Source organism: Microcebus murinus, chromosome 27 (assembly GCF_040939455.1).
Source record: "Microcebus murinus isolate Inina chromosome 27, M.murinus_Inina_mat1.0, whole genome shotgun sequence".
NCBI classification, from domain to species: domain Eukaryota; kingdom Metazoa; phylum Chordata; class Mammalia; order Primates; family Cheirogaleidae; genus Microcebus; species Microcebus murinus.
In genome coordinates, this window is record NC_134130.1 from 17,526,319 (window position 1) to 17,552,727 (window position 26,409).

General features: G+C 35.2%; 1 protein-coding gene across 2 annotated transcripts in view; it reads left to right on the forward strand.

Moving 5' to 3' along the window:
- Positions 1-26,409, forward strand: part of TBCK (TBC1 domain containing kinase) — a 134,176-nt gene that overhangs the window by 9,041 nt on the left and 98,726 nt on the right. For both annotated transcript variants that reach the window (XM_012779027.3, XM_020284513.2), the window contains exons 2-4: positions 125-345; positions 2,084-2,156; positions 20,617-20,731. In XM_012779027.3, the coding sequence (XP_012634481.1) occupies positions 153-345; positions 2,084-2,156; positions 20,617-20,731 (381 nt within the window). In that variant the 5' untranslated portion in view covers positions 125-152. The remainder of the gene's footprint in view (positions 1-124; positions 346-2,083; positions 2,157-20,616; positions 20,732-26,409) is intronic.

Consider the following 26,409-nt stretch of genomic DNA (forward strand, 5'->3'; position numbering starts at 1 on the left):
ATTTTTGCTATGAAGTGTTCATATTGTCATTTTCCTCCTAGTTGTCTATTGTTAGTCATGTTTAATGTGAGAAAACACTGACTTAACGTTTTGTCAGTCTCATAAAATTCTCTCTTTTTCCAAGTCGTCTTGGAAGAACTAGGACTCCAAAAATGTTTCCGTTGAAGGATGCTGACATGGGTGCCTTTACGTTCTTTGCCTCGGCTCTGCCTCATGATGTTTGTGGGAGCAATGGGCTTCCTCTCACACCAAATTCCATCAAAATCTTAGGGCGCTTTCAAATCCTCAAGACGATCACCCATCCCAGACTGTGCCAGTATGTGGATATTTCTAGGGGAAAGCATGGTGAGTTGTTTTTTTGTTTTTTTTTTTCTATTTTGTGTTCTCTGTTGTTACCCTGATTAAGTTATAAATACTGCATACAGTGAATGTATAAAGAAATCAGTATGTGTATGCCTAGTCCCCTCCCCCCTCACCTCTTTTTCTCCATCTCTTTTTGTTGCACACTTGCCCCTTTATTTGCAAATCTGCCAGGTAAAATTCAAACTCCCTACCAGGTTGTTACATGCAAGATCCTTTGTGATCTAGTTCCTGCTGTTTTCTTTAGAAGGATTGCTTTTGCTTTGACCACTTTAACCCTTCACTCCAGCTAAGCTGAGTTGCTTGAGTTTTTCTGATTATGCCATGGCCCTTCCACACACCTGCTTTACTATTTTCTACTATTTACTACTATTTTTTATACTATACTATTTTCTCTCCTGGATGATGCTGTGCCTCATTCCCTGCAATCTGACTAGATCCCTTTCCTAGATTCTTTTATAGTTGACCACCCAAAATAAGCAACTGAGGCAAAGATCTCCACCAATGGAGGTTTATGAAGCCAATGTTTGAGGACATACTGGGAAAAGCACAAATCACAGAAGTATCTGTGAACTGTGCTCTCCAAAGAATGATTTGGGAATTCATTATTTAAAAGGAGAGAACATACAGAAAGAAAAAGGAGGAGGGAGTGGGAAGTGAGGCAAATGGTCACAGTCTTGCAGATTTTACTTAGTGCCCAGGAAATCTACATTTTCTATAAGGTAAATGTTTGAAGAGAAAAAAGGAGTAAAGGAAGAATCAATTATGTCAATGTTCCAAGTAGGTAGAAGAATGCTTGATCATGTATTGTTTGTGTTCTGCTGCTGGGAAGATAACTTGTCATCAACATTGTTCTTGTGGCATGAAGCAGACTTTACTTTTAGGAGCTAGACTTAGCCTGCATACCTAATATTACAATTTGCATGTTCTTATTTATGGGAGGCCAGCAAAGAATTTCATTATAAATGGTCTGTGGGGTTAGTCCTTAAAGATGCCTGAAGCCTTTTACATTTGCTTGGGCATCTAGCTAATGCATGTTAGTAATATTTAATAGCTGTTCATTTGAAAAGGGGGTGTTACATGATTCAGCCTCCAGGCTTGACCTTCTCTTTTGCATAAGGAGTTAGGGGGTGGTCCTGAGATTTTTATTTTCCTTTACATAGCTTTTATCATATTTTATTATGTTCTATTTTCTCCTTTGAGGTCCCTAACCACTTCATTGTTCAAGGGTCAACTATAATGCTAAGTCAATTTCCTATTCTTTTCCATAGTTATGATTCAGAACATTTCTGATTTTCTCAAGTTTCTGAATACAATTTCAAAGATCTTGTGTTTGAACCAGACTGTCAAATCAATCTGTACTTAGCTCCCCAATTTCCTCTTCCCTTCAAAATTTCTTTATATCTTCATTTAGTCTTTTATTTCTTCCAATCTGCATCAGAAGAATCACTTCTTTTTTCCCATGGTCAGCCTTTCCATCTGTTTTTCCTGATGCACATGAGAGAAACTAGAGAAAAAAAAAGATGAAAAAGAATTGTTATTTAATATATTAGATGTTTACCCTAGTATTCTATATACTTGTTAATGATGTAGTTTATAGGGTTCGAAAAGCTCTTTTAAAATATTTTTATTTGTGCTACATGTTAGTATCTTTAGTGGGTTGTATTATTTTCTTATTGAAATGTTTTGTTGATAAAAAGTGGATTTGCTTTGTTTTATGCAGAAAGACTGGTGGTGGTGGCTGAGCACTGTGAAAGGAGCCTGGAAGACTTGCTTCGAGAAAGGAAACCTGTGAGGTACTGTGTAATGTCAGGACAATTAAATGAAAAGCAGACATTGGCAAACAAAAAGGCATTTCAACTAGAAACTGGAGGGTTTGGTTTCTTCTGTTACTCGTTTTATGATAAAATCCAGGTGCAAATATTCACTTTAGGAAATTTAATTCACAGGCTACATACAAATCCTGTGTTAATATACCCCAGTATTGATCTTTTTGAGATAGATATTCTCCAAAGTTCTTTGGCAAATAATTCTTCAAAAGACCATATGTGAAAATTTGCAGTCTTCTTAGTGCTAAGCATTTCAGTAGCTGAAATTAAGATTATTTTCCTGAAAGGAATACATGGTAACTCTGAATAGGATTCTGGTATTCCTAGCGACATAGTTAACTATGTTAAGTAAAGCCCATTTTGAATATTAGGGAGAAGTGATAATCATGGCTTGAGTACAATTTAATGATACAGTTTAAATTCCATTATTTCAATGACTTAATAAATTTACTTCCTATCTCTTGGCAAAGAGGGTATGTGGTCTAAATTTTTATTATAAATATACTATAAAATGAAAGGCTTTACAGATCTTCTAAAATTATTCATCAAAGTCTTTCTCTAGTTTATAAATAAAATTGTATTAAAAGGATAGCCAAATGCTTGCTGTGAGTCTTTATAGGATTGTAATTATCCTAGTTTAAAAAAATATCCTTACTTTCATTGGTTAATACTTTTCCATCACCAGAATATTCCAAATGAAAAAATTTTCAAGGGAATAAAAATGTGTGTCCTACTACATGGTAATAATTTGATAGAAGCAAAACAAATAAATGAAAGTGCTACTATTGCCACTTCAAATGGCTTGGTTTCAGGTGGCCTCTGGAATGAAAATACAGATACCACGTATACAGTAGCCTTACTTGCTGCATTAGAAAAGTCCAATCTGACCATAAGTCTAAAAGTGACTTTTCTATATATTTAAAAATAATCTAACCTTACTTAGTAAATATGTTTTTTTTTTTAACATTTCCCAGAGTTTATTGGCTAATCTTATCATTTCACATTCAAAACCAAGGCACATTGCCAGGTCTCAACTCCTTTTGTCTCATGAAGGCAAGTTGAAAAACACCCTATAAATTGTGACCCGCATTTTGTTACAAATCCTTTCACATTGCATTTATCCACTGATTGAAACTACAATGACCTGTCATATGAATATGTATATACACACCCACACATATACATACACACATACATATATGTACATACCTGTATAAAAATCATTGTTTTATATATTTTTATGTTAATGTTTAATTTCCTTTGCAAATCCTCTAAAAATGTCCTTATAATTTTGAGAGTACCTATTCTCCTGTTTGCAGTTTCATTGACTTGCTCACTTTTTTTAAAATTTCAGAATATTATGGGAGTACAAACATTTTGAATGCCTTTGCCTTACCCAAGCCAGAGCTATAAGCCTGCCCTTCCCCCATACAGTGTGCTCCGCACACATTAGTTGTGAGTTTACCCACCCCCATGACTCTCCCTCCCACCTGACCAGCACTCCATGAATGTTACTACCATGTGAGCACCTTAGTGTTGGTCAGTTAGTACCAATTTGATGGTGACTGCATGGGGTGCTTGTTTTTCCTTTCTTGTGATACTTTCCTTCAAAGACAGGCTCCAGCTGTATCCCGGATAATATAAGAGGTGCTAGGTCACCGTTGTTTTTTGTAATTGAGTAGTATCCCATGGTATACATATGCCACATTTTATTAATCCACTCATGTATTGATGGGCATTTGGGTTGTTTCCACATCTTTGCATTTGTGAATTGTGCTGCCATAAACATTCGAGTGCAGATGTCTTTATTATAGAATGTCTTTTTTTCCTTGACTAGATGCCTAGTAGTGGGATTGCTGGATCAAATGGTATTTCTATTTTTAATTTTTTGAGATATCTCCAAATTATTTTCCACAGGGGTTGTACTAATTTGCAGTCCTACCAGCAGTATAAGAGTGTTTCTGTCTCTCCATATCCACAGCAGCATTGGTTGTTTTGGGACTTTTTGACAAAGGCAATTCTTACTGGAGTTAGGTGATATTTCACTGTGGCTTGGATTTGCATTTCCCTGATGAGTAGAGATTGTGAGCACTTTTTTATGTTTGCTGGCCATTATTCTGTCTTCTTTTGAAAGTTTCAGTTCATGTCCTTTTCCCATTTATTGATGGGGTTCTTCTATTTTTTCTTGTTAATTTTCTTAAGTTCTATTGATTCCTCATATTGGCCCTTTATCGGATGTGTAGCATGCAAGTATTTTCTCCCATTCTATAGGTTGTCCGTTCACTCTAATGATAACGTCTTTGGCTGTGCAGAAGCTTTTTAATTTGATCATGTCCCATTTATTTATTTTTGTTGTTGCTGTGATTGCTTTGGGGGTCTTCATAAATTCTTTGCTTAAGCCAATGTCTATAAAGTTTTCCCAGCATTTCCTTTAGAATTCTTAAGGTTTCATGCCTTAGGTTTAAGTCTGTTATCCATTGTGAGTTGATTTTTGTGAGAGGTGAGAGGTGTGGATCCTGTTTCAGTCTTCTATGTGTGATTATTCAGTTTTCCCAGCACCAGTGCGGCACCTGGAGTTAGGGGGCGAGGCTGAGAAATGAAGAGACAACAAAAAGATGGGGATGGGAGGACAGAGTCCTTGGTGACTGCCGCGCCTCGTTTATTGAGGCTATATTTATACAGATAAATTGCTATATTTATACAGATAAGAACAAAGGAGAAGCAAAATGCATTGGAATAGGTGGTGCATGTCTTCATTAAACCAGAAAACAAAACAGTTCTTGTTTCAACCTTACGTCACTTTGATAGCCCTTTCCCTCGCTTAAGCATTTTTTTAATCTACAACTTAACTTTTTTCTGATATCAAAAAGGCTACAAATACTCAACTATGATCACTCAGACAGTTCAAGGAAAGGAGCACCCAAGCGTAATTAACAATTCTGGGAAAGGAGTGTGCAGGGCCTCAGGGGGGGTATAAGCTACGAGGGCTGTGTGCACAGGATTACTTCAGTGACCTTCTATAACTGCTACTGCTATCTCCAGCACCCTCCGTGAGCTAGAAGAAAGGCCAAGAATGTCAGAGCTCTGAGTTAAGGCGCCAGGTGCTATGTCTCAAGGACCCCAGCGTTCCGGGCAGCAACCGCACTTTAACTCTCCCGTGTTCGGGACAGCTCCCAACAGAGATTCTTTTCCCCAGTGTATTTTTTTGTCTGCTTTGTCAAAGATTAGATTACAATATGAGAAGGGTTTTATATCTCCATTCTCAGTCCTGTTCCAAAGGTCTATATCTCTGTTCTTTTGCCAGTACCATGCTGTCTTGGTTACTATAGCCTCGTAATAAAGTTTGAAGTCTGGTAGACTAATGTCTCCCAGTTTGTTCTTTTTGCTTAAGATTGCTTTGGCCATACAAGGTCTTCTCTGGTTCCATATGAAGCATAGAATTATTTTTTCTAGATCTGTAAAGAATGATGATGATATTTTAATAGGGATTGCATTAATTCTGTAGATCACTTTAGATAGTATGGACATTTTAACAATATTGATTTTCCCAATCCGTGAGCATGGTAGGGTTTTCCATCTGTTTACATCTGCAATTTCTTTTCTCAGTGTTTCTTCTCCCTATATAGGTCTCTCACCTCCTTCATTAAATATACTCCTAAATATTTAATTTTCTTTGATGCTATTGTGAAAGGTGTTTCATCTTTGATTTGATTTTCGGCTTGACTGTTATTTGCATATATGAATGCTATTGATTTTGTATCCTGAGACTTTACTGAATTCAGTTATCAATTCCAGGAGTTTCTTCGTTGAATCTTTGGTATTTTCTAGATATAATATATTATCAGCAAAGAGAGAGTTTGACCTCTTCTGCCCCCATTTGGAAACCTTTAATTCCCCTCTCTTTTTATTTGCTCTGGCAAGGACTTCCAGCACTATGTTTAATAGAGGTGGAGATAGTAGGCAAACTTTAAGAGTTTTTATCATAAAAGTGTGCTGAATTTTGTGAAATGCATTTTCTGCATCTGTTGAGAGAATCATATGATCTTTGTTCTTGCTTTTATGTATGTGGTGAGTTGCAAATGTAGATTTGCTTATATTGAATCATCCTTGCATCTCTGACCATCTGGTCATGATTAATTATTTTTTTGATGTGCTGTTTAATTTGGTTTGCTAAGATTTTGTTGAGGATTTTTGCATCTATATTCATGAGGGATATTGGTCTATAGTTTTCTTTTTTTGTTGTGTCCTTTCCCGGCTTTGGTATCAACGTGATTTTAGCTTTGTAGAATGAGTTGGGGAGGATACCATCCTTCTCAATGTTGTAGAATAATTTCTGCAGTACAGGTATGGGTTCTTCTTTGTAGGTTTGGTAGAATTCAGGTGTGAACCCATCTGGTCTAGGACATTTTTTGATTGGAAGATTTTTAAATTGCTGCTTCAATTTCTGTGCTTGATACTGGTCTGTTCAGGAATTCTATTTCTTCCTGATTGGACCTAGAGTGATTGTGTGTCTCTAAGAATTTTTCCATTCCCTCCATGTTTTGTAGTTTTGGTGCATATAGATTTTTATAATATTCAAAGGTAATGTTTTGTATTTCTGTGATGTCTGTTGTGACCTCTTCTTTTTAATTTCTAATTGAGCTTATTAGAGTCCTTTCCTTTCTAGTTCTTGTCAAACTAGCAAGAGGGCTGTCAATTTTGTTTATCTTTTCGAAAAACCAACTTTTGGTTTTATTTATCTTCAGTATATTATTTTGTTCTCAATTGTATTTAGTTCTGCTGTGAGCTTCAATATTTTTTTCTGCTGCTAGGTTTAGGATTGATTTGCTCTTCCTTTTCCAGTTCCTTGAGATGGTTTATTGGCTTGTTGATTTGTGAGCTTCCTGTCTTTTGGATATGAGCATTTAATGCTATTAGTTTTCCTCTCAGGAATGCTTTTGCTGTATCCCACAGATTTTGATAACTTGTATCCTTGTTATCATTTTAGCTCACAGAAAGTTTTGATTTCCATCTGGATCATCTCCTTGACACAATAGTAATTTGGCAATAGATTGTTTAATTTCCATGAGTTTGTGAAGACAAATTTGCATTTTTATCATTTCACCTTAGTTCCATCCTTTTTATCTTTTACTTTGTTAAACTTTTAATTGTATTATATGAAGTTACAATCAATATTGCTTTTTCAGTAAGATTAAATTCATTAGCTTATGAAAAGTTTTACTTTTCTGTGCTTTTTCTTGTTTTAGACATGATGAATCTCATAGCAGTGAACATGTATAGTTTCAACAGTGAAAGGAAGCCAGTTTTCTTCAATGCCTTTGAGGATAAAAAAATAGATAGAAGCATATATTTTGAAAATGTATATGAACATGAATAAGATTAAATACAAACTTTATATTGTCTTTCATGTCATTTACTTTTGATAATTGTCTCATTCATTTTAAATAGAACATTTGTATCTACTACAGCAGTTGTAGCCTTTTGTAGTCTTTGTAATTTCTTCAGGTGATGAATTTAAACATTTGTGTAAATACAGTACTTTTTTAAAAAATCATTCTGGTAATAGACTAACATTCAATATTTTCCATGTACATTTTGGAATATAAGATTTAGTACTTACTGCCTTTGAGTAGAAATGATTTCTGTCAGGTTGAGTTCCAAGTTGTTATCTGATCCATCCATCTAAATTAGTTTCACCGAGAACGATTTGACTTTTCCACATATTTGGATTGCATTAGTCTCCAGTAACAGAGCAGGTGTCATGCAGAGTTGATGTACTGCAATTTTAATTACTTCTGTAACCTGTTTATGGAAAGTGAGAAGATGTTCTTAAGGATTATAAATTAGAGCTTTCCTCTCCTGCCAAAAGTAAGCATCTGCACCTGTAAGAAAGGCTGATGCAGAACAAACAGGAGATCTTCTGTTTAGATGGGATTGCATTTTGAGACACAAAATTTTTGCTTGTCCATCTGTCTATACTGCTGCAAAGCTGTCAGCTGCCAGTTGTTTGGTAGTTACTTGTGGTTGATTTTTTAAATATAGGCACCATTCAAGGTACATGTCTTACCTGATTTATATTTTTAAGAAAATTTTAAGTCTTTGGTAAAATTGGTGGGACATGAAGTAGGGGATGACAATAAGAACTTAGAGAAGAGTGTTGTGTCAGTTTACCAATATTGTACTAAAATGTCAGTTTACCAATATTGTACTAAAATGTCATAGTAGTAATTTTCATTACTAATATTAATATAACTTAAAACTATCTTGAAGTTTTAGATCCCAGTAGAAAATCAAGCATTCTCTCTCTTTATAGTTTTAATGGCCATAAAACCCTTTTGAGAATTCATGTTATCCAAGAAGAAAATAATAAGTTTGTGCTATGACCTGGAGGTGTTATCGAGTTAGTCTTTATATAGAGTAATGTTAGAGTCCATTCAGGCTTGAATACAAGGAATTAATTTTGGGAGAGAGCTGCTCCCTTTCCAGTGGCTTTTGTATGCTACCTGGCCAGAGTTCAGTCTTGCTAATGTTTCTCTTCTGTTTCAGTTATGTCATCAAAATTGTTTTTTAGAAACATAAAGGCATGATGAAATTAAATTTCTATAGATAGTAGGTTTTAATAAAAAAGTACAGCATTTGGAAGACTTGTTTGCAGTCATGTCATATTTGGTGCCTGTGAATCTACCTAATTGGTACCTTAAAATCAGATTCAAGAGTCAGAAGAGAAATTTAGATCTCAACTCCTTTCTGAAATATTTTTCAGAGAATATGAGGTATACCTTTATCACTCCTATTAAAGTAAATATGAAGAAATGGTTTCTCTTTAAGTACAGGTGCTATATGGAAAGTATTTAATATTTCCCTTTGTGTTAGCATTCAGAGCACGTGCTTTTGCTTAATCTATAAAAGTACCAGCAAATGTAGCTCATGGACAGATATTCAGCAGAGTTTTGGCATTTACAGTAGAGTTTCTACGCTGTACTTAAATTTGCAAGCGAAGGCAGAGTGGGCAGTAAAAGCATATTTCTTTAATAAAATGTAGTTTGTCACATGTTTTTAGAGTTATGGTTTTGAAAGTTGACCAGAATACTATCAGTATTGCAGAGGTTGTACATGGAGGCTTTGATGGGAACCAGACTCTGTCTGCAGCTGTTTACTAACTTGATGGAAAACATGATCTGACTTATCTGGATGAGCAGATAAGTTTATTTACCCTATTAAATTTTATTTACCCTATTAAAACATTGCTCACTGAATGAGATACTCCAAAGAATTAGGACATATTGTGGAATATGGTCCAGAGTTGGATAATGAGCCACAGGTTATAGTATCAGAAATAAATATTAGATATTCTTTTTTTATTTTATTTTATTTTTTGAGACAGTGTCTCACTCTATTGCCCAGGCTAGAGTGCCGTGGCGTCAGCCTAGCTCACAGCAACCTCAAACTCCTGGGCTCAAGCAATCCTTCTGCCTCAGCCTCCCGAGTAGCTGGGACTACAGGCATGCGCCACCATGCCCAGCTAATTTTTTCTATATATATTTAGTTGGCCAATTAATTTCTTTGTATTTTTAGTAGAGATGGGGGTCTCGCTCTTGCTCAGGCCGGTCTTGAACTCCTGACTTCGAGCCATCCGCCCACCTCGGCCTCCCAGAGTGCTAGGATTAGAGGCGTGAGCCACCTCGCCTGGCCAATATTAGATATTCTTATTTTAGAATATAAGCTGATGGTGGAAGTTGAGGCTCTCACATTTTCTTGCCTTTAAGGGCTCCATCTTCAAAATGCATTTGAAATTATGACTATATAGTCATACAAGTTGGAGATTTATATAACTCATCTGTGTTTTTCTACCTGTTTTACCTGTTTTGTTTAAAGAAGGAAAATAATACCAAAAAGTGCTTGCTCTTCACTCAGGCTTGTAATCTTGCAGTAGTCTTTTGCTTTCTGATTCTCTTGTACGCTATATCCTATTAATTGTCAAGTACTGTTAATTTCTCACATATCTGAGGTCCTCTACATTCTTTAGTTTAGGTCTTAGTGAAGAAAAAACAGTTTTGACTATTGCATTGCAACATTCTCCTAATAGTCTTACTGTCTTTAGTCTTTCCATACTCTAGTCACTCCCTACTTTATGTGCTATATTAATATTCTTGAATATCAGGTTATTTCCTGCTCAAAAACATTTGATGCTCTTTTTTTTTCCAGAGGAAAAGTCATTATGTAAGCATAGCCTTGGACTTCAATCTAATCCTCTAATTATTACTACTATTATTACTACTACTGCTATAATTATTACTCTCTTATTATTCTCAACTAGTGTCTAAATCATGCAAGTAGTTTTTATTGTTTCCTATATATAGTTGAGGAGATTAAATGTCAGAGAATTGAAATACACCATGAAGACTGAGCTGTGTCTTTTTGCCCAACATCTTTAGCACAATATGTAGCACTTCTTCAAGTATTATAATATGCTTTCCTCTGGCTCCTTTTGTACACTTCCTTTCAATCTAAGTAAAAATTGTATTTTCCTCCTCCAAATTCCTATATTGCACTGTATCTCTCTGGGGATAAGGTACCTTTCCCCCTTCTAGCTTATAATAGTTTGTTTCCCTGCAATTATAGAATTAAGAAAGGAATTGTTTATCTTCCTTAATTAACCTTTTTGACACCCATCCTATAATTTATTCATTTTTTCTGTCTCTTAAAGTTGTTAGCATAAAAATTTGCATATGGTGAATGTGTTAGTAAATGAACTATTTAATGAGTTAATTATATTTTTAGTTTAGTCATGCAGTTTGAATTATATTTCCCTGACTATTCTCTTCCTTTTAATTATATGCCATAATTTTAATTCCCAAACCAATTAGTTTTGTGAAAGTATGATGCAAATATAGTCTTGGTAATTTGTTTATAATTTTCTCAGAAATGGTTTTTAAAAATAAAATGGTATCTATGTTAGAGGAAACAAGTTGTCAATTTCCTTTCTTGTGGCTCTTGGGAAGAATCTACCTCTAAGCTCATTCAGATTGTTGGCAGAACTCAATTCCTTGCAGTTGTAGCCCTGAGGTCCCTATTTTCCCAGGAGTTCACTAAGCACCAGTCAGAAAAACATGCACTCCTGGGAGTGTGCAGTGTTTGAGGACTGAAGAAGTTCCCTTTTGAGGAGGTAGTAAGGTAGGTTTTATAGCTGCTTCCAGCAATTCATGAAGTATATTATGACTTTTTAAACAAAGTGCTCTTATTTTAGATTTTATATGTTGGCTCTATGATCCAGTCAATTTAATATTTGTATATTGTGTTCAGGTTTTTGCCATATGGATATCTATTTGTTCCACCTCTATTTGTTTAAAAGACTTTCCCTTTCCCTTTGTATTGCTTTGGTGCTTTCATTAAAAATTAAATGGCCATGTAAATGTAGATCTGTTTCTGGTCTTTCTGTTTTGTTTCATTAATACATTTGTCTATTCTTATGCCATCAACATGCCATACTAATTACTATATATAGTTTTATAGCAATCTTGAAGTCAGGTTTTCCAGGTTTGTTTTTCTGTTTCAAGATTGCTTTAGCTATTGTTGGTTCTTTGCATTTTCACATAAATTTCACAATAAGCGTTTCGGTTTCTAAAAATGTCCATTGGTACTCTGATTGGCCTTGCATCGCATCTGTGGATCAATCTGAAAAGAACTGATATCCTAATAATATTGAGTCTTCCAATAGATTAACATGTTGTTTTGCTCCAAAATTTTAAGCCACCTTTAATTTCTTTCAATAATATTTTTATAGTTTACAATGTAGAGTTCTTCTCTTTTGTTAAATTTATTCCTAATTATCTTATGTTTTGATATGATTGTAAATAAAATTTAATTTTGTTTTCTAATTGTTTTCTGCGACTATATAAAAATATGTGAATTTTTTATATTGGCCTTGTTTTGTGTGACCTTGCCAAATTAAATTTACTTTTTAGTTCGAACAGTTCTTTTATAAAAGTTCTTTAGGATTTTTTTATGTAAACAACCATATCATCTTTGAATAGAAATATGTTTACAACTTCTCTGTTTTAATCTTTATGGCTTATATTTCTTTTTTCTTGACATAGATTTACTAGATTTCACTAGATAGGACCTTCACTACAATGCTGAATACAAATATTGAGTGGCCCTTCTTTACTGGTTTCTGATCTTAGGGGAAAATAGGTATTTCACTATTATGTGTGATCTTAGCTGTAAGGTTTTCATAGATGCCCTTTATTAGATTGACTAAGTACTCTTATATTTCAAATTAGCTGAGGGATTTTAATTGACTAATAATTGTACACATTCATGGGCTACATACTTAGTGGTGTTTTGGTACTTATACCATATCGTGATCAGATCACAGTAATTGGTATATCCATCCTCTCAAACATTTACCACTTCTTTGTGTGGGGAACATTCAATATCCTCCTCCTAGCTATTTGAAACTATGTAATATATTGTTAACTGTAGTCACCCTACCCTGGTGTAGAACACCAGAACTTATTCCTCCTATCTAGCTGTAATTTTGTATCCTTTAACACTGGGGTCCCCAACCCCTGAGTGGCAGACCACTGCCAGTTGGTGGCCTGTTAAGAACCAGGCCTCACAGCAGGAGTTGAGCTGTGGGTGACTGAGCAAAGCTTCATTTGTATTTACAGATTTACAGCCACTCACTGAAAAATTGTCTTCCATGAAACCAGTCCCTGGTGCCCAAAAGGTTGGGAACCGCTGCTTTAACAAATCTGTCCCTGTCTGGCTAAGGGATTTTTAAATCATAAGTGAGTATTGAATTTTGTCAAATGCGTTGTTTAATATCTATTGAGACTGTGGTATGATTTCTCTCCTTTGTTGAATATGTAAATTGCTTTGATTTTGAATTCTTAAGTTGAAATATAATTCATGTGTCATAAATTCACCCTTTTGAAGTAGAAAGTTCATTGGCTTTTTAATAACTTTACAAGGTTGTATAGCCATCACCACTATCTTATTCCAGAACATTTTCATTGGTCCAAAAAGAATTAGCAATCTCACCCTTTCCTCTCTCCTACCAGCCCAAGGAACCACTAATCTACTTTCTATCTGTATGAATTTACCTATTCCTGAACTCTTCATATAAATAGAATTATACACTATGTGACCTTTTTGTACTTGATTTCTTTCAGTTAGCATAATGTTTTCAAGGTTCATCCATGTTAAAGCATGTATCAGTACTTCATTTCTTTTTGTTGCTAATATTCTATTATAGGTATATAACACTGTTTATCCATTCATATGTTGATGGACGTTTGTTGGATTGATTGGCTTTATATCTGAACATCAAGCCACTAGACTGTGTTTTCCATATGTATTTTTATCTTATCAAATTAATTTTTTGCTGAGAAGAAAAGTTGCCTAGTTGGGAAGCTAATTTTCCATTTTTTTGTATCCCATTGAGAATTAGTTATTATATATTCCAGATTTGCAGCATTCAACTTTGATTGTTCTGAGTATAAGCTGAACTGTAAAATATGCCCAGTCTCACAACTTAGAGACAGATGCACTGATTTTTTTTCTTTAGACTTACTACAAAACAATCTTTAGGTAGCAGTTAATCATTGCAACTTCCATTTCTAAACATCTGAGTCTGAGGCAAATGAATTCTTAAATTTAGCATGGGTCAGTATCCTCTCAGGCTAATACACATGCACCCAGTAGTAAAATGAGTTATTTCCATTTTCATTTCCAGAAACTGTTGGGTTTTTTTCTGTTAAATATTGTATATTTTTAACAAAACATCAAAATTTAGTAAGTGGTAAGTGTCAAAAGCCTAAAAGGCATCAACTCATCATTGAAAACACTCCCTCCCCAAATTCTGGAATTATCAACCAGTGTACTTTTACAAGTTACATACTCATTGAGCTCTTTTGTCTTGAGGTTATAGAGGGAGAGTTTCTTTAAAAGATAACACATGATTAAACACTTGTAATACTATCTGAACATTAATCATTACTATTTTATTTTTCCTCTCCATTTCTTAAATTATACAGTAGCTAACTATATTTCATCTGTGGTTCCTCACCCTTATCATTTTACCTTAGGCTAATATCAAGTAAGGAAAGTTTTAGACTAAAAGGAAAATTTTTGTGAGAGTGATCAGGTTTTATAAGGTGGAAAAACATCTTGAACTCATAGAATGTAGAAGTGGGTTTCCTCTCTTGGTTTGCTGACGGCATGGGTGTTTTGGCTTGGGGAATGGCCCTTAGAAATACCATGGATCATGGATCTGAGGAAATAGCATGTGTGGTTTTAGTTACCTATACATGAATGACTTCCAAATCTATCTTAGCAACCCTGACCTCTCATTCTCTTTCCTGGCCTCTGTTTTTGCATTCTGAATGACATCTTTCTTTGGAAACATCGCTTATACCTAAAAGAACTGATGGTTTGAGGCAAATAGGAATTTCTCTTAATAACTTAGTCTAATTTTCAGTTTTAGCCAGATATTAACAAGATTATTGTATTACCACTATACCCCAATTTATCCTGCATCTTTCAGTGCAGAAAAGACTAAGAGAGGTGTATTTTCAGCAAACGAGTACTTTTTGTAGGTAGCTATTGTGTGAACTTGAGCAATTTATGTTTTCTTGACTAACTGAAGAATTAATTATATGTTCTCTCGAGAGTTTCATTAGTGGTGAAGAATTTAATCTAGTTGTCTGCACCCTCTTGTACCATTGTGTGATAATATTTTATACATTTATTTAACACCTATTGTTTGATGTATATTTAACACCTAGATTACGGGCACTGTGATAGGCATAGTGAGTCATAATAAGCTAGTACATGCTCAGCTCAAGGTACAGTGAGAGAGACAAACCCATACAGAAATAATTACCATAAAATTAATAAACCTTGGGGCTATGTACTACCAGAATACAGGGAAGAGAGTATAGTTCTATAAGGGGATAGAGCCACTGAATGAGAAACCATTGAGGATCTCGGCCAAAATATTATTGAAATGACAGTAGATCTAGAATAAAAAAGGATGTCAAGAAGGGGCTGATTGAGGTAACAGAGGAGCCTTAGAGGACAGGGGTCCCAAAGTCTTGATGAGATTAAAGAGCAGGTCCTCAGAAATAAGGAACAGAGAGGTGTGGGAGACTGTAGTTGAAAGTCTGGATGTTTTAAGTAAATACAGGTTGAGCAGTGTCTCATTGTGACAGACTATCAGTATTGGGGAATATTGTATTGAGGTTGGTGAAAACCCGTGGCTATGAACATGTGAAGTCACTCAACCCATGTATGTACTGAATCCATATTGGCCTCAGTATGTTTTAACCAACAGCCACAGACGGTTTGTGGGTGATTTAATCAGAATCATGCAGTAAATTTCCTTTGAAATACATCTGGAAAGGGCTAAACAAAATATATTTGGGATTATACTAACCTTATATATTTGAAAACTTATTAAACCATATTCAAAATCCAAATGTAACAGTTAACTCATGCCTAGAAACTATCAACATTTGTTATGGGTGACAGTGGTGGTTTTCTCTTTTAATTTTTAATCTTACTTTCCCAAGATTGATGACTTTTTGGGTCTCTTTTTGTATTACCAGTGTAATTAATAAATTTTCATGTTTTATTTTCCTCTGAAGACAAAGGGAAAGGATGACTAATTCTCATCTACTAGCCTAATTGCTTGTATTGAAATTATCAGTTTATCAATCTGTCTTTCTCACTATCCTGTAGGCTTCTCGACTGTGAATATTGATTCTTTTTCTTGGTATACATGGGCCTAAAAACTCAATTGATATGTTTGAGTATAAATGAAAATATCTTAAAATGTGTTCTTGCTCTATTATAAAATATAAATCATATTCATTTGAAAGCTACTTTTTGGTCATAGGTATTCATATATTTGTAATAACTAGGGATTCTTATGTTCATTTGTCAGGGACAGTGGTGACGAAGTAGGTGCTAGCTGCCTGGTCCCTGAAGAAATGAGTGACTGAAAATTTCAAAAGAAGTAAAATATTTTCTGACTTGAGGTGTAATTTACATTTTCCATGTTAGTGATGGCTTTCCCATTTTAACAAGATTCTGACTTGGGAATTGTGTAGAATATTGTGTAGAATGTTGTGCGCTGCCAATTTTTTTTTAATTATGTGAATTCCATTCTCTTAATCCTAAAATCCCCTTTATAGCATCCATATTCAATTAAACTGTAATATGTTAGCTATTACTGGACCTGTGATAGTTTTACCTTGCTGTTGAGTTATAATTGTACTAGCTACTTTAAAAAGATTTCATGATCAAAGTTTTTGGCAATATTAAAGAATATAGCTTTGAAAACAAGTATGTATACAAAATTCTACAAATACTGATTCTTTCTCCTCATTATATAAAATACCATAATTTTTCTTTTATGTACCTTAAAATTAAATCATAAAAGTACAAAAAGGCAGAAAAGCAAATATGATTTACTGTCTGATTTCAACTGAAGAGTACTGAGTCCATTAACTATCACTGACATGTAGTCTCAAGTAATAGCTAGAAAGGGTATGTCATGAGCTTTAACTTTTTTTATATGTTTGAATTTTTAAAAATTATTTTTGTATATATATTCATTAGCTCATTTTTAACATGAATGTGCTTTTTGACATGGAAGACTAATATCTGTCTAGTATCTTATAATTAATTAGTAAAAGCCCAGTATAGAAAGTAGATTATGCAGTCTTCTGTGTTCAACAGTTTCAGAACTGGTTTAATAAAAAAATTCCCTTAAAGCTTTGGTTTTAATTTCCTAAGAAAGCTACCTGTGTTCAAGTAGTATGCAGCTGAGGTCCTCTAGTGTCACAGATGAATATGGCATTAGTTTTTAAGATTCTGCGAACGTGTATGTATATGAGAGGCAGAGACACAGAGAATAAGAGCAAGAGAGGTTACTTTAAAGTTGACTTGTAGAGCCAAAGAAGCTCATAAAGCTAGGTTTATATTTTTTTAATCCCAAGGAAAGTTTTTGTTTTTAAGGGGGAAAGGTTTGCTTTCTTCTTATGTACATATTTCAGTGTAATCGTGCTTTTACCTAAAATACTTACCTCTTTAACTGCTGATAGGTTACAAATGAAATTTGTTTTAAAGTTTGGGATTTTGCCATTTATACAGTTGGTTTATTTTTTAAGATGCTTATGAAAACTCTGTTTATCCCAAATTGTGCTCATTTTACACATTCCCTGTTTGCTTAAGACTGACTGAAAAGGCACTTTAATATGAGAGAAACTATCAATATTAGATAAAGAGGAATAGCTTACAGGTCAATTTAAATAGCATTCTTTATAAATAGTAACCATCATTGCTTCCTTTTTATGTACATCATGGGGAATGTCAATTTATTGCTTTACTTAAAATATGACTGACAACCAGGGATTGGATTATCAGATATTTGAGGGGGAAAAAGTTTGAGAAAAACAGCCTGGGATTAGGGGGTGGGGACTCATCACAGAAGAAATTAAGATAATATTCTTCTTGGTTTCCAGAATTAAAAGAATTCTAACTATCCTCAGAGATACTCAAAAGAATGATGTATCCATAACCAAAGAACAGTATTATTGAAAAGGAACAACTAGCGTACAGAAGAGAGATCCCGGAAAATTAATAATCTGGTTTAATACTCTCTCCTTCTCTCTCCTCTTCTCTCTCCTCTTCTCTCTCCTCTCTCTCTCTCTCTCTCTCTCTCTCTCTCTCTCTCTCTCTCTCTTCCCCCCTCTCCCTCTCTCCCCCTCCCCGTGTATGTGTGTGTGTGTAACTCCCCCTCACCTCCTTTCTCACACATACTTCACAGAAGAGAGATCCAACTTGCTTAAAGATAGAGAAAATAATCTAAGACATAACAAGTCAGTTTTTCTTGTTTCTCTGTTAATGGATCATGCGAGTCTTCAGATTAGAGGAGCACGCCTTATGCTGACTAGCACAAATGTGCCCACATCTTAGATATATTGGGCTGAAATTTATAACTCTAAGCATAAAGTAAAAAATCCCCAAAGCTTTCAGGAAGGGATAATGGTATCTACAACAAAATTGGAATCAGACTGTTGTGCTAAGACAAGACTTCTCACCATTAATGAAGAATGCTATAAGTCAATGGAGGAATTCTTTCCAAGTTTAATGGCAAGAATTTATAAGACATTTTCAGATATGCCATGCTTTAAAATGTCCTACCCATGCTCCCTATAAGAAACAACTTCTCAAGGTTGTATTCTAACTAAACAAAAAAGAAATAAAATAAAGGGAGAAAAAATTATGGTAGCTGATATTAATCTTCATGGATAGAGTTATCTTTATAAAGTTATAATATCCATTAAAGCCTGGTGACTGAAACAGTTTCTCTCGAGAGCTAGGATTGAAGTGGCCTGGGTTTATATTTCCTCCTCTGCTTAGTTCCACACTGAATATTTATTAATCATAGTATGGCAGTGTGCCAATCACGTCCCATCTTAGAGTAAAAGCCAAAGGCCTTACAATGGCCTAAAATGCCTTACATCATCTGACTCCTTGATACCTGTCTGAGCTTATCTCCTAAGCTTTGTCCTTTGCTCATTCTCCCACATGTGCTGTGGCCTCATTGCACTTTCTTGGGCTGCTGAACATTCAGGACTTGCTTGCTGTGCCTTCTGCCTGAATCATACATTTCTCAGAGAGCTGCATACCTTTCTCACTTTCTTTAGATTTCTACGTAAATGTCATCTTCTCAGTGAAGCCTTCCATAATCACACTGTATATCTTCCCTGCTGAATTTTTTTCATTGGCACTTAATCACTATATGTCATATTATCTATTTACTTGTTTGTTTGGCCTTCAAGAAAGGAGTGTAGGTTTCTTTTATCTAACTTACAAAATTTTGATATGTAAAAATATTATAACTAATAAAATAAGTTTGGGAAGAAAAATGGAAAAGTTGTAAAAATAAGTTAACTGTAACATCTTGCATGTTGAAGAGTTAATGATAAGACTAATAAAATAAAAGTCTAATAACCACAAGAAGAATTGAAAACAAAAACTGCTAAGGATAATTATGTCTGATAAGTCAGACTAGCAGGAGAGGGAATAGGGAGATTTTAGCTTTTATTTATGATTATTTCTAATGGCTTCAAGTTAAGGGAGGGAGTCAGGTTGCAATAATTATTTTTTTTAAAAATTATATTCGACTCATTTTTTAAAGTCAGATTTATTGAGGTATAATGTACATACCTTAAAAGGTACCCTTTTTAGTATACAGTTTAATGAGTTTGATAAACAAAGGCATGTAACCATCATCAAAATCAAAAATAAAAGTTTCATCACCCCATAACATTTTCTCATACTCTTATAATCCACCCCCATCCCCTACCCAAGCCCATGACAATCTATTAATAGTATTCCATCCTTTTACTTTTAACCTGTTTTTTATTTAATGTGAGACCCTCATAGACTGAATATAGTTGTTTTAATTTTTATCAAATCTGAAAATCCTTATCTTTTAATTGGTGAATTTAGGCCATTTACACTTAATAAAATTGTTCATACATCTGGGTTAAAAATCCACTAATTGTTTTCTATTCTGTCATTTTTTTATGATATTATCCCTATTATTTGGTTTGTTGTTTATAGCTCTTTTAAAAATTACTTTTAGTGGTTACCTGAATTTACTGATTAATTCAGTTTTTAAAAATAAAATAGAAAATAAATCTATACCAAAATATTAATATTGGTGGTTTGAAGGGTTTGGGTTTGAATTAATTTCTCATACTTTTCTGTATGTTATTTCTAACTTCCTACAACAATGACTTTTGATTTTAAAAAATTAGATGGTGAGAGAGAGAAGGGAAAAAGAGAAAAGAATCAGGTGTGTGGAGGATGGCTTAGAGAGGACAGGGTGAGAACTAAAGAGGAATATTTAAATAAATTGCCAGAGGTTGCTTTATGACTGATAGAAAAAACAAGCTAATGTCTACATATTATAAAATATATTGTAGCTATTTTTCAGGGGCTTCTGTATTTTGTATTGAGCATAATAGATGATTTTCATTGACTTAGTTCTCCTGTATGTCTGATACTTTCCTGATAATTTGGCAAAGCCAAATCTACCATAGGTCATTTGTACTTTACTATATTAATAAATAAAACACACCACCAAAATTAAAGTCCTTTCTTGGAAAGAACAAATACACTATTAGAGTAGCCTTTAGAAAACTGTAGGATCTTTGTCAGATCAATTGTGTTATAATCAGAAAATCTAAAATATGTATAAGTGGATATTTTAGACAATGTCCAGATTCTATTTTCTCTGAAGAACAATAAAAATATGTCTTCGAATGTTTTGAATGTTTTACTCTTTAAAACACGTTCTATATCTGCTTTGCAATTGATCTTTTACTTTTTGTTTTCTTTGTAGCTATTCAAAAGTTTTGTGCATAGCATTTGAGGTACTTCAAGGCTTGCAGTATATGAACAAACATGGTATAGTACACCGGGCACTGTCTCTTCATAATATCTTGTTGGACCAAAAGGTAATCGTCAAATAATGTAATAATGTCCTACTCAATCAGAAGAAACATAGAATATGTTTTAAGAATATTCTTAATTTAAAAGACTATGAAAGTGATATAATTATGTTTCTTGATAATCCAACAGTCTTTAAATTATTGGAATCTATATATCTTTCACATGGATTATTTTTCCCCTGAGATTCATTTTCTGTTTTGTTTTATTCCTTCACTCCTTTTTTCTAAGGCTCTAAAGGATATACACTATGGCTTTCTAGCCTACCGTTTCTCTGAATTTTCTTACATTTTAAGACAGCTGCTCTGTTTAAATAGAATGGTAGTCTCATAAGTGCAACTGCACTGTGTTTTCTCCTCTTTTTCTTCTTTCTTCTTACCTTGTCCATTTATCTTCTTAATTATCGTCTGTTCATACCTAGCTCCCTTTTCTATTAGAGTGCTTCTTTTCTGTTTGGAAATCTTATGAGGATTAATAAACTAGTAAACCCTTCTAAGAGAATTATGGATAGCAAGGTGATATATTTTCAGAAATAATCATAATTTCATTATTTTGCATACACATATAAAAACAGCTTTGGGGAGATTTCTTCTTGGGCATGTATTTTCTATATTAGTAGGATTATCCTTGTCTGATTCTTTTCAGTTCAGTACAGTTACCCTATGATGTTAAAAAATCACAAAAGAAAAAATGGTGCTCATTATTTCAGATTTATGACAGTAAAGAATCATTGCCATAACCAATCTAAACTATTTTTTTAAATATAAATTCTTTTTTCAATTTTTTTCCTGTTTATTTCTTTTTTTTTCCTTTTATCACATTATTGGGGTACAAAGATTATTAGGGTTACATATATTGCTCCTGCCATTCCTCCCCCTGCCCCCCGCCTAACCAAAACATCAAGTGTGTCCTACCCCCAGGTGGTGCACATTGCACCTATTTTGTAAGTATATATCCTTCCCTTCCTCCCCACTCCCATCTGCCCACCACCCGATAAAAGTTGTTTTTTTTTTTTCTTATTTTGACCTTTGGGTTACATTGTATATCTTTGCCTTTCCCTACGAAGGGTTAGAGGTATTCCCTCCCTGCACCCACTATGGTGCTCAAATACAAATGTTTTGTAATACTGGGAAATAAAGGTATTGAGCAGAAGATAAGCCAATATAAAAATCAATTTAATCTTTTTAAAGCCCTAAACATCTAAAAGACAAGAACTTAAGGCATAAAATTTATATTTGCTTTTTATTAAGAACTTCATACTTTGGGGAGAGGGACCAGTCTGGCAGATTGGAAGCAGCCTGCACTCCCTTCCCTCATGCAGAGGATCAAAAGTGGTCAGTAGATATGCACACTCAGATCAGTTGTCTAAGATAGAGAATTAGACAACAGAGAGGTGATGGGAGGCACCAAAAGTGAAGGAGAAGAAAGCGGGGCAACCCATGCAACAGAATCTGAGGTGCATGGAGAAGGCACCCACATGTGGGGAAGGGACAGAGGAGACAACCTGGGGCTCCATGCTTTTTCCAGGGACATTGCAGTTGAAGCTCTGGGAAGGTCCCTGGCCCAAAGCAGGCCACTGACTGACACAGGGAGCTGACTGGAGACTGTAGCAGCATTACTGCAGATAGAAGGGACAGGCTACAGCTGACTTACAAACCTAGGGTACTATACCTCATGCCATTTTGAGGTCTCAGCCCGAGAAGTGCTACATCTGCCCACGAGTCAAATACATTGCTGCTGCCTCCTCATCACCCTTGCTGGGCCAGGAAGGAAGCAGGGATGCTAGGTGGGTGCCGGACACCCCCAACACCACCAGGGACCTGGACATAGCAAGCGCCCATGGATTTGGCACCTACTGCTGCCTCCTAGGCAGCCATACCCAGCCACACCTGGTGCAGGGCCCAGAGAGAGAGTACAGCCATGGCCCCAGATGCCTGTAAGCTGAGTGGGGTGAACACTCACACCCCCATGCTCCGTATACCCATCACTGCATACTGGCAAATGCTGCCAGGATCAGCCCTCGGCAGGGAGAACGCTTACACTGCACACGTGTGCCCGCTGCCCATGACAGCCTCAGAGGAATGGGGAGATGCAGAAAAACAGCAGTGTTAAAGGTTTACAGTACATCCACCACTCTGCTGCATGGTCAGTCTTCTGGAGTAGGACTCAAGTGTATCTTGAGGTACATCTCTTTCTCTTCACTGAGCAACAGAGTTCCTAGGGAAGCGAACAGGTTTATCACAAAGCTATCTGTCTGGAGATGAGAGAAGAAGTTTCAGATGAAAAGGAACCAGCATAAGAACTCTGGCAACATGAAGAAACAGGCTGTTTTGACATCCCCAAAGGACCAAATAGGTCTCCAGCAATGGACTCCAATCAAAAGGAAATTGTTGAAATGTCAGATGTGGAATTTAAAATATGGATGGCAAGTAAGAGCAATGGGATTGATGAGAAAGTTGGAAACTAGCACAAGGAAACTCAAAAAACAATTCAGGACACGAATGAAAAATTCATCAAAGTTATAGATAATATAAGAAAAGATATGACAGAACATCTAGAAATGAAAGAGTAATTTAGGGAATTCGAAAGTATAGTAGAAACTAATAAAAGACTAGACCAAGAAGAAGAAAGAATTTTAGAGCTCAAAGACAAGGCTTTCTAATTCACCCAGTCAAAAATGTAGAAAAAAAATCAAGAATAATAGTCTCTCCAAGAAATATGGCATTAAGTGAATGAATATAAGAACCATAGGTATCCCTCAGGGAGAAGAAAAAGCAAAAAGCATGGAAAACCTAATTGAGGGAATAATTGAGGAAAACTTCTCTGGTATTACTAGAGATTTAGACATCTAAATACAAGAAGATCATCACACCTGGAAGATTCATGGCAAATAGGACATCACCAAGGCACATATTCATCAGTCTGGCCAAAGATGAAGTGAAGGAGAAAATTCTACAAGCTGTGAGATGAAGGCATCAAGTAATTACAAAGGAAAACCCATCAGACTAATGGCAGACTTCTCAGCAGAAACTTTGCAAGCCAAATGTGATTGGGATCCCACTTTTAGTCTTCTTAACAGAATGACTGTCAGTCAAGAGTTTTGTATGCTTCAAAACTAAGTTTCATAAATGAAGGAGAAATAGTCTTTCTGAGACAAGCAAACACTCAGGGAATTTATCACTAATAGACCTGACCTCAAGAAATACTTAGATGTGTTCCATAAGTGAAATGAACAATCAATATCCACCAGTGTGTAAACACCTGCAAGTTAAACTCACAGCTCTTATAAACCAGTAACACAAGGGAGAAAAAAAAGCAACTGGGTGACAATCAACTTGATAGACCAGAACATTATCTCTAATTTTAGTACTACAATTGAATAAAATGTTCTTAATGCCCACTTAAAAGTTATGGATTGCCTGAATGCATTTACAAAAAAAACAAAAAACAAAGGGTAGCTTGAGCTCAGGAGTTCAAAACCAGCTTGAGCAAGAGTGAGACCCCATCTCTACTAAAAATAGAAAAAATTAGCCAGGCATGGTGGTGCATGCCTGTAGTCCCAGCTGCTCAGGAGGTTGAGGCAGGAGGATCACTTGAGCCCAGGAGTTTGAGGTTGCTGTGAGCTAGGCTGATACCATGGCACTCACTTGGGCAACAGAGTGAGACTCTATCCCCCTCCCCCCAAAAATAAAAATAAATTAATTTTTTTTTTTTTTTTTTTTTGAGACAGAGTCTCGCTTTGTTGCCCAGGCTAGAGTGAGTGCCATGGCGTCCTAGCTCACAGCAACCTCAAACTCCTGGGCTTGAGTGATCCTTCTGCCTCAGCCTCCCGGGTAGCTGGGACTACAGGCATGCGCCACCATGCCCGGCTAATTTTTTATATATATATCAGTTGGCCAATTAATTTCTTTCTATTTATAGTAGAGACGGGGTCTCGCTCTTGCTCAGGCTGGTTTTGAACTCCTGACCTTGAGCAATCCGCCCGCCTCGGCCTCCCAAGAGCTAGGATTACAGGCGTGAGCCACAGCGCCCGGCCAAATTAATTTTTTTAAAACCCCAAATGTGTGCTGTCTCCAAGCAACCCATTTAACTCGCAGAGATTCTCATAGACTCAATGTAAAGGATTGGAAAAAAATATTTCACATAAATAGAAACCAAGAGCAAGCAGAAGTAGCTAACCTCATATCAACAATGGTTAAAAAAAAAGTGATTATATAATGATAAAAGGAGCAATTCAACAAGAAGATATAGCAGTCCTAAATATATATACACCTAATAAAGGAGTTCCCAGATTCATAAAACAAATTCTACTAGATCTAAGGAAGGAAATAAACAGAAATATCATAAGAACTGGGGACTTCAAAACTCCACAGTTAGAACTGGATAGATCATCAAAGCAGAAAATTGAGAAAGAAACACTGAACTTAAATGGAACTCTAGAAGAAATGAACCTAACAGACATTTACAGAATATTCTGCCTAACAACTGTGGAATATACATTGTTCTCAGCAATACATGGGACATTTTCCAAGATAGATCATATATTAGGCCACAAAACAAGTCCATTCAGAAACACCAAAATCATAGTGTATCTTCTCAGACCAGTGGAATAAAACTAGAAATCAATTCCAAGAGGAACTCTCAAAACTACACAAATTCATGGAAATTAAAGAACCTGCTGCTGAACTATCCTTGGGTCAATGATGAAATCAAGATGGAAATCAGAAAATTTTTCAAATTGAATGACAAAGATGAAACAAGCTTCCAAAAATCTCTAGGATACAGCAAAACCAGTGCTAAAATTTCATACCCTTAAATGCCTACATCAATAATATAGAAAGACAACAATTAACAACCTATTGCCACACTTGAAGGTACTAGAAAAAGAACAGACCAAACCGAAAAGCTAGCAGAAGAAAAGAAACAAAGATCAGAACAGAAAGAAACAAAGTGGAAACCAAAAAGGCAATACAAAGAATCAACAGAACAAAAACTTGGTTCTTTGAAAAGACAAAGCAGCAGGTGGTCTATCGATTCTTTTTAACAAGAAATAGAAGAGAAAGGATTCAAATAAGCTCAATCAGAAATCAAAAAGGAGACACTACAGTTGATACCACAGAAATACAAAATGTCAACCATGATTACTATGAAAACCTCTACACACACACATCTAGGGAAAATGGATACATTTTTGGAAACACACAACTGTCTAAACTTGAATTAGGAAGAAATAGATATCCCAGGTAAACCAATAACAAGTAGCGAGATTGAAACAATAATAAAAAATCTAACAAAAAAAGTCCCTGACCCAGATGGATTCACAGCTGAATTATACCAGACCTACAAAGAAGAAGTGACACCTATGCTGCTGAGACTATTCCATAACATCAAGAAGGAGGAAATCTTCCCTAACTCATTCTACAAAGTATCTCCCTCATACCAAAGCTAGGAAAGGATGCACAAAAAGAAAACCACAGACCAATATCCCTTAAGAACACAGATGCAAAACTCATCAACAAAATACTAGCAAACCAAATTCAGTAACACATCAAAAGATAATTTACCATGGTCAAGTGAGTTTCATCCCATTGATGCAAAGATGGTTCAGCATATGCAAATCAATAAATGTGATTGACCAAATAAAGAATGTAAAACAAAAACCACATGATAATCTCAGAAGAAGAAA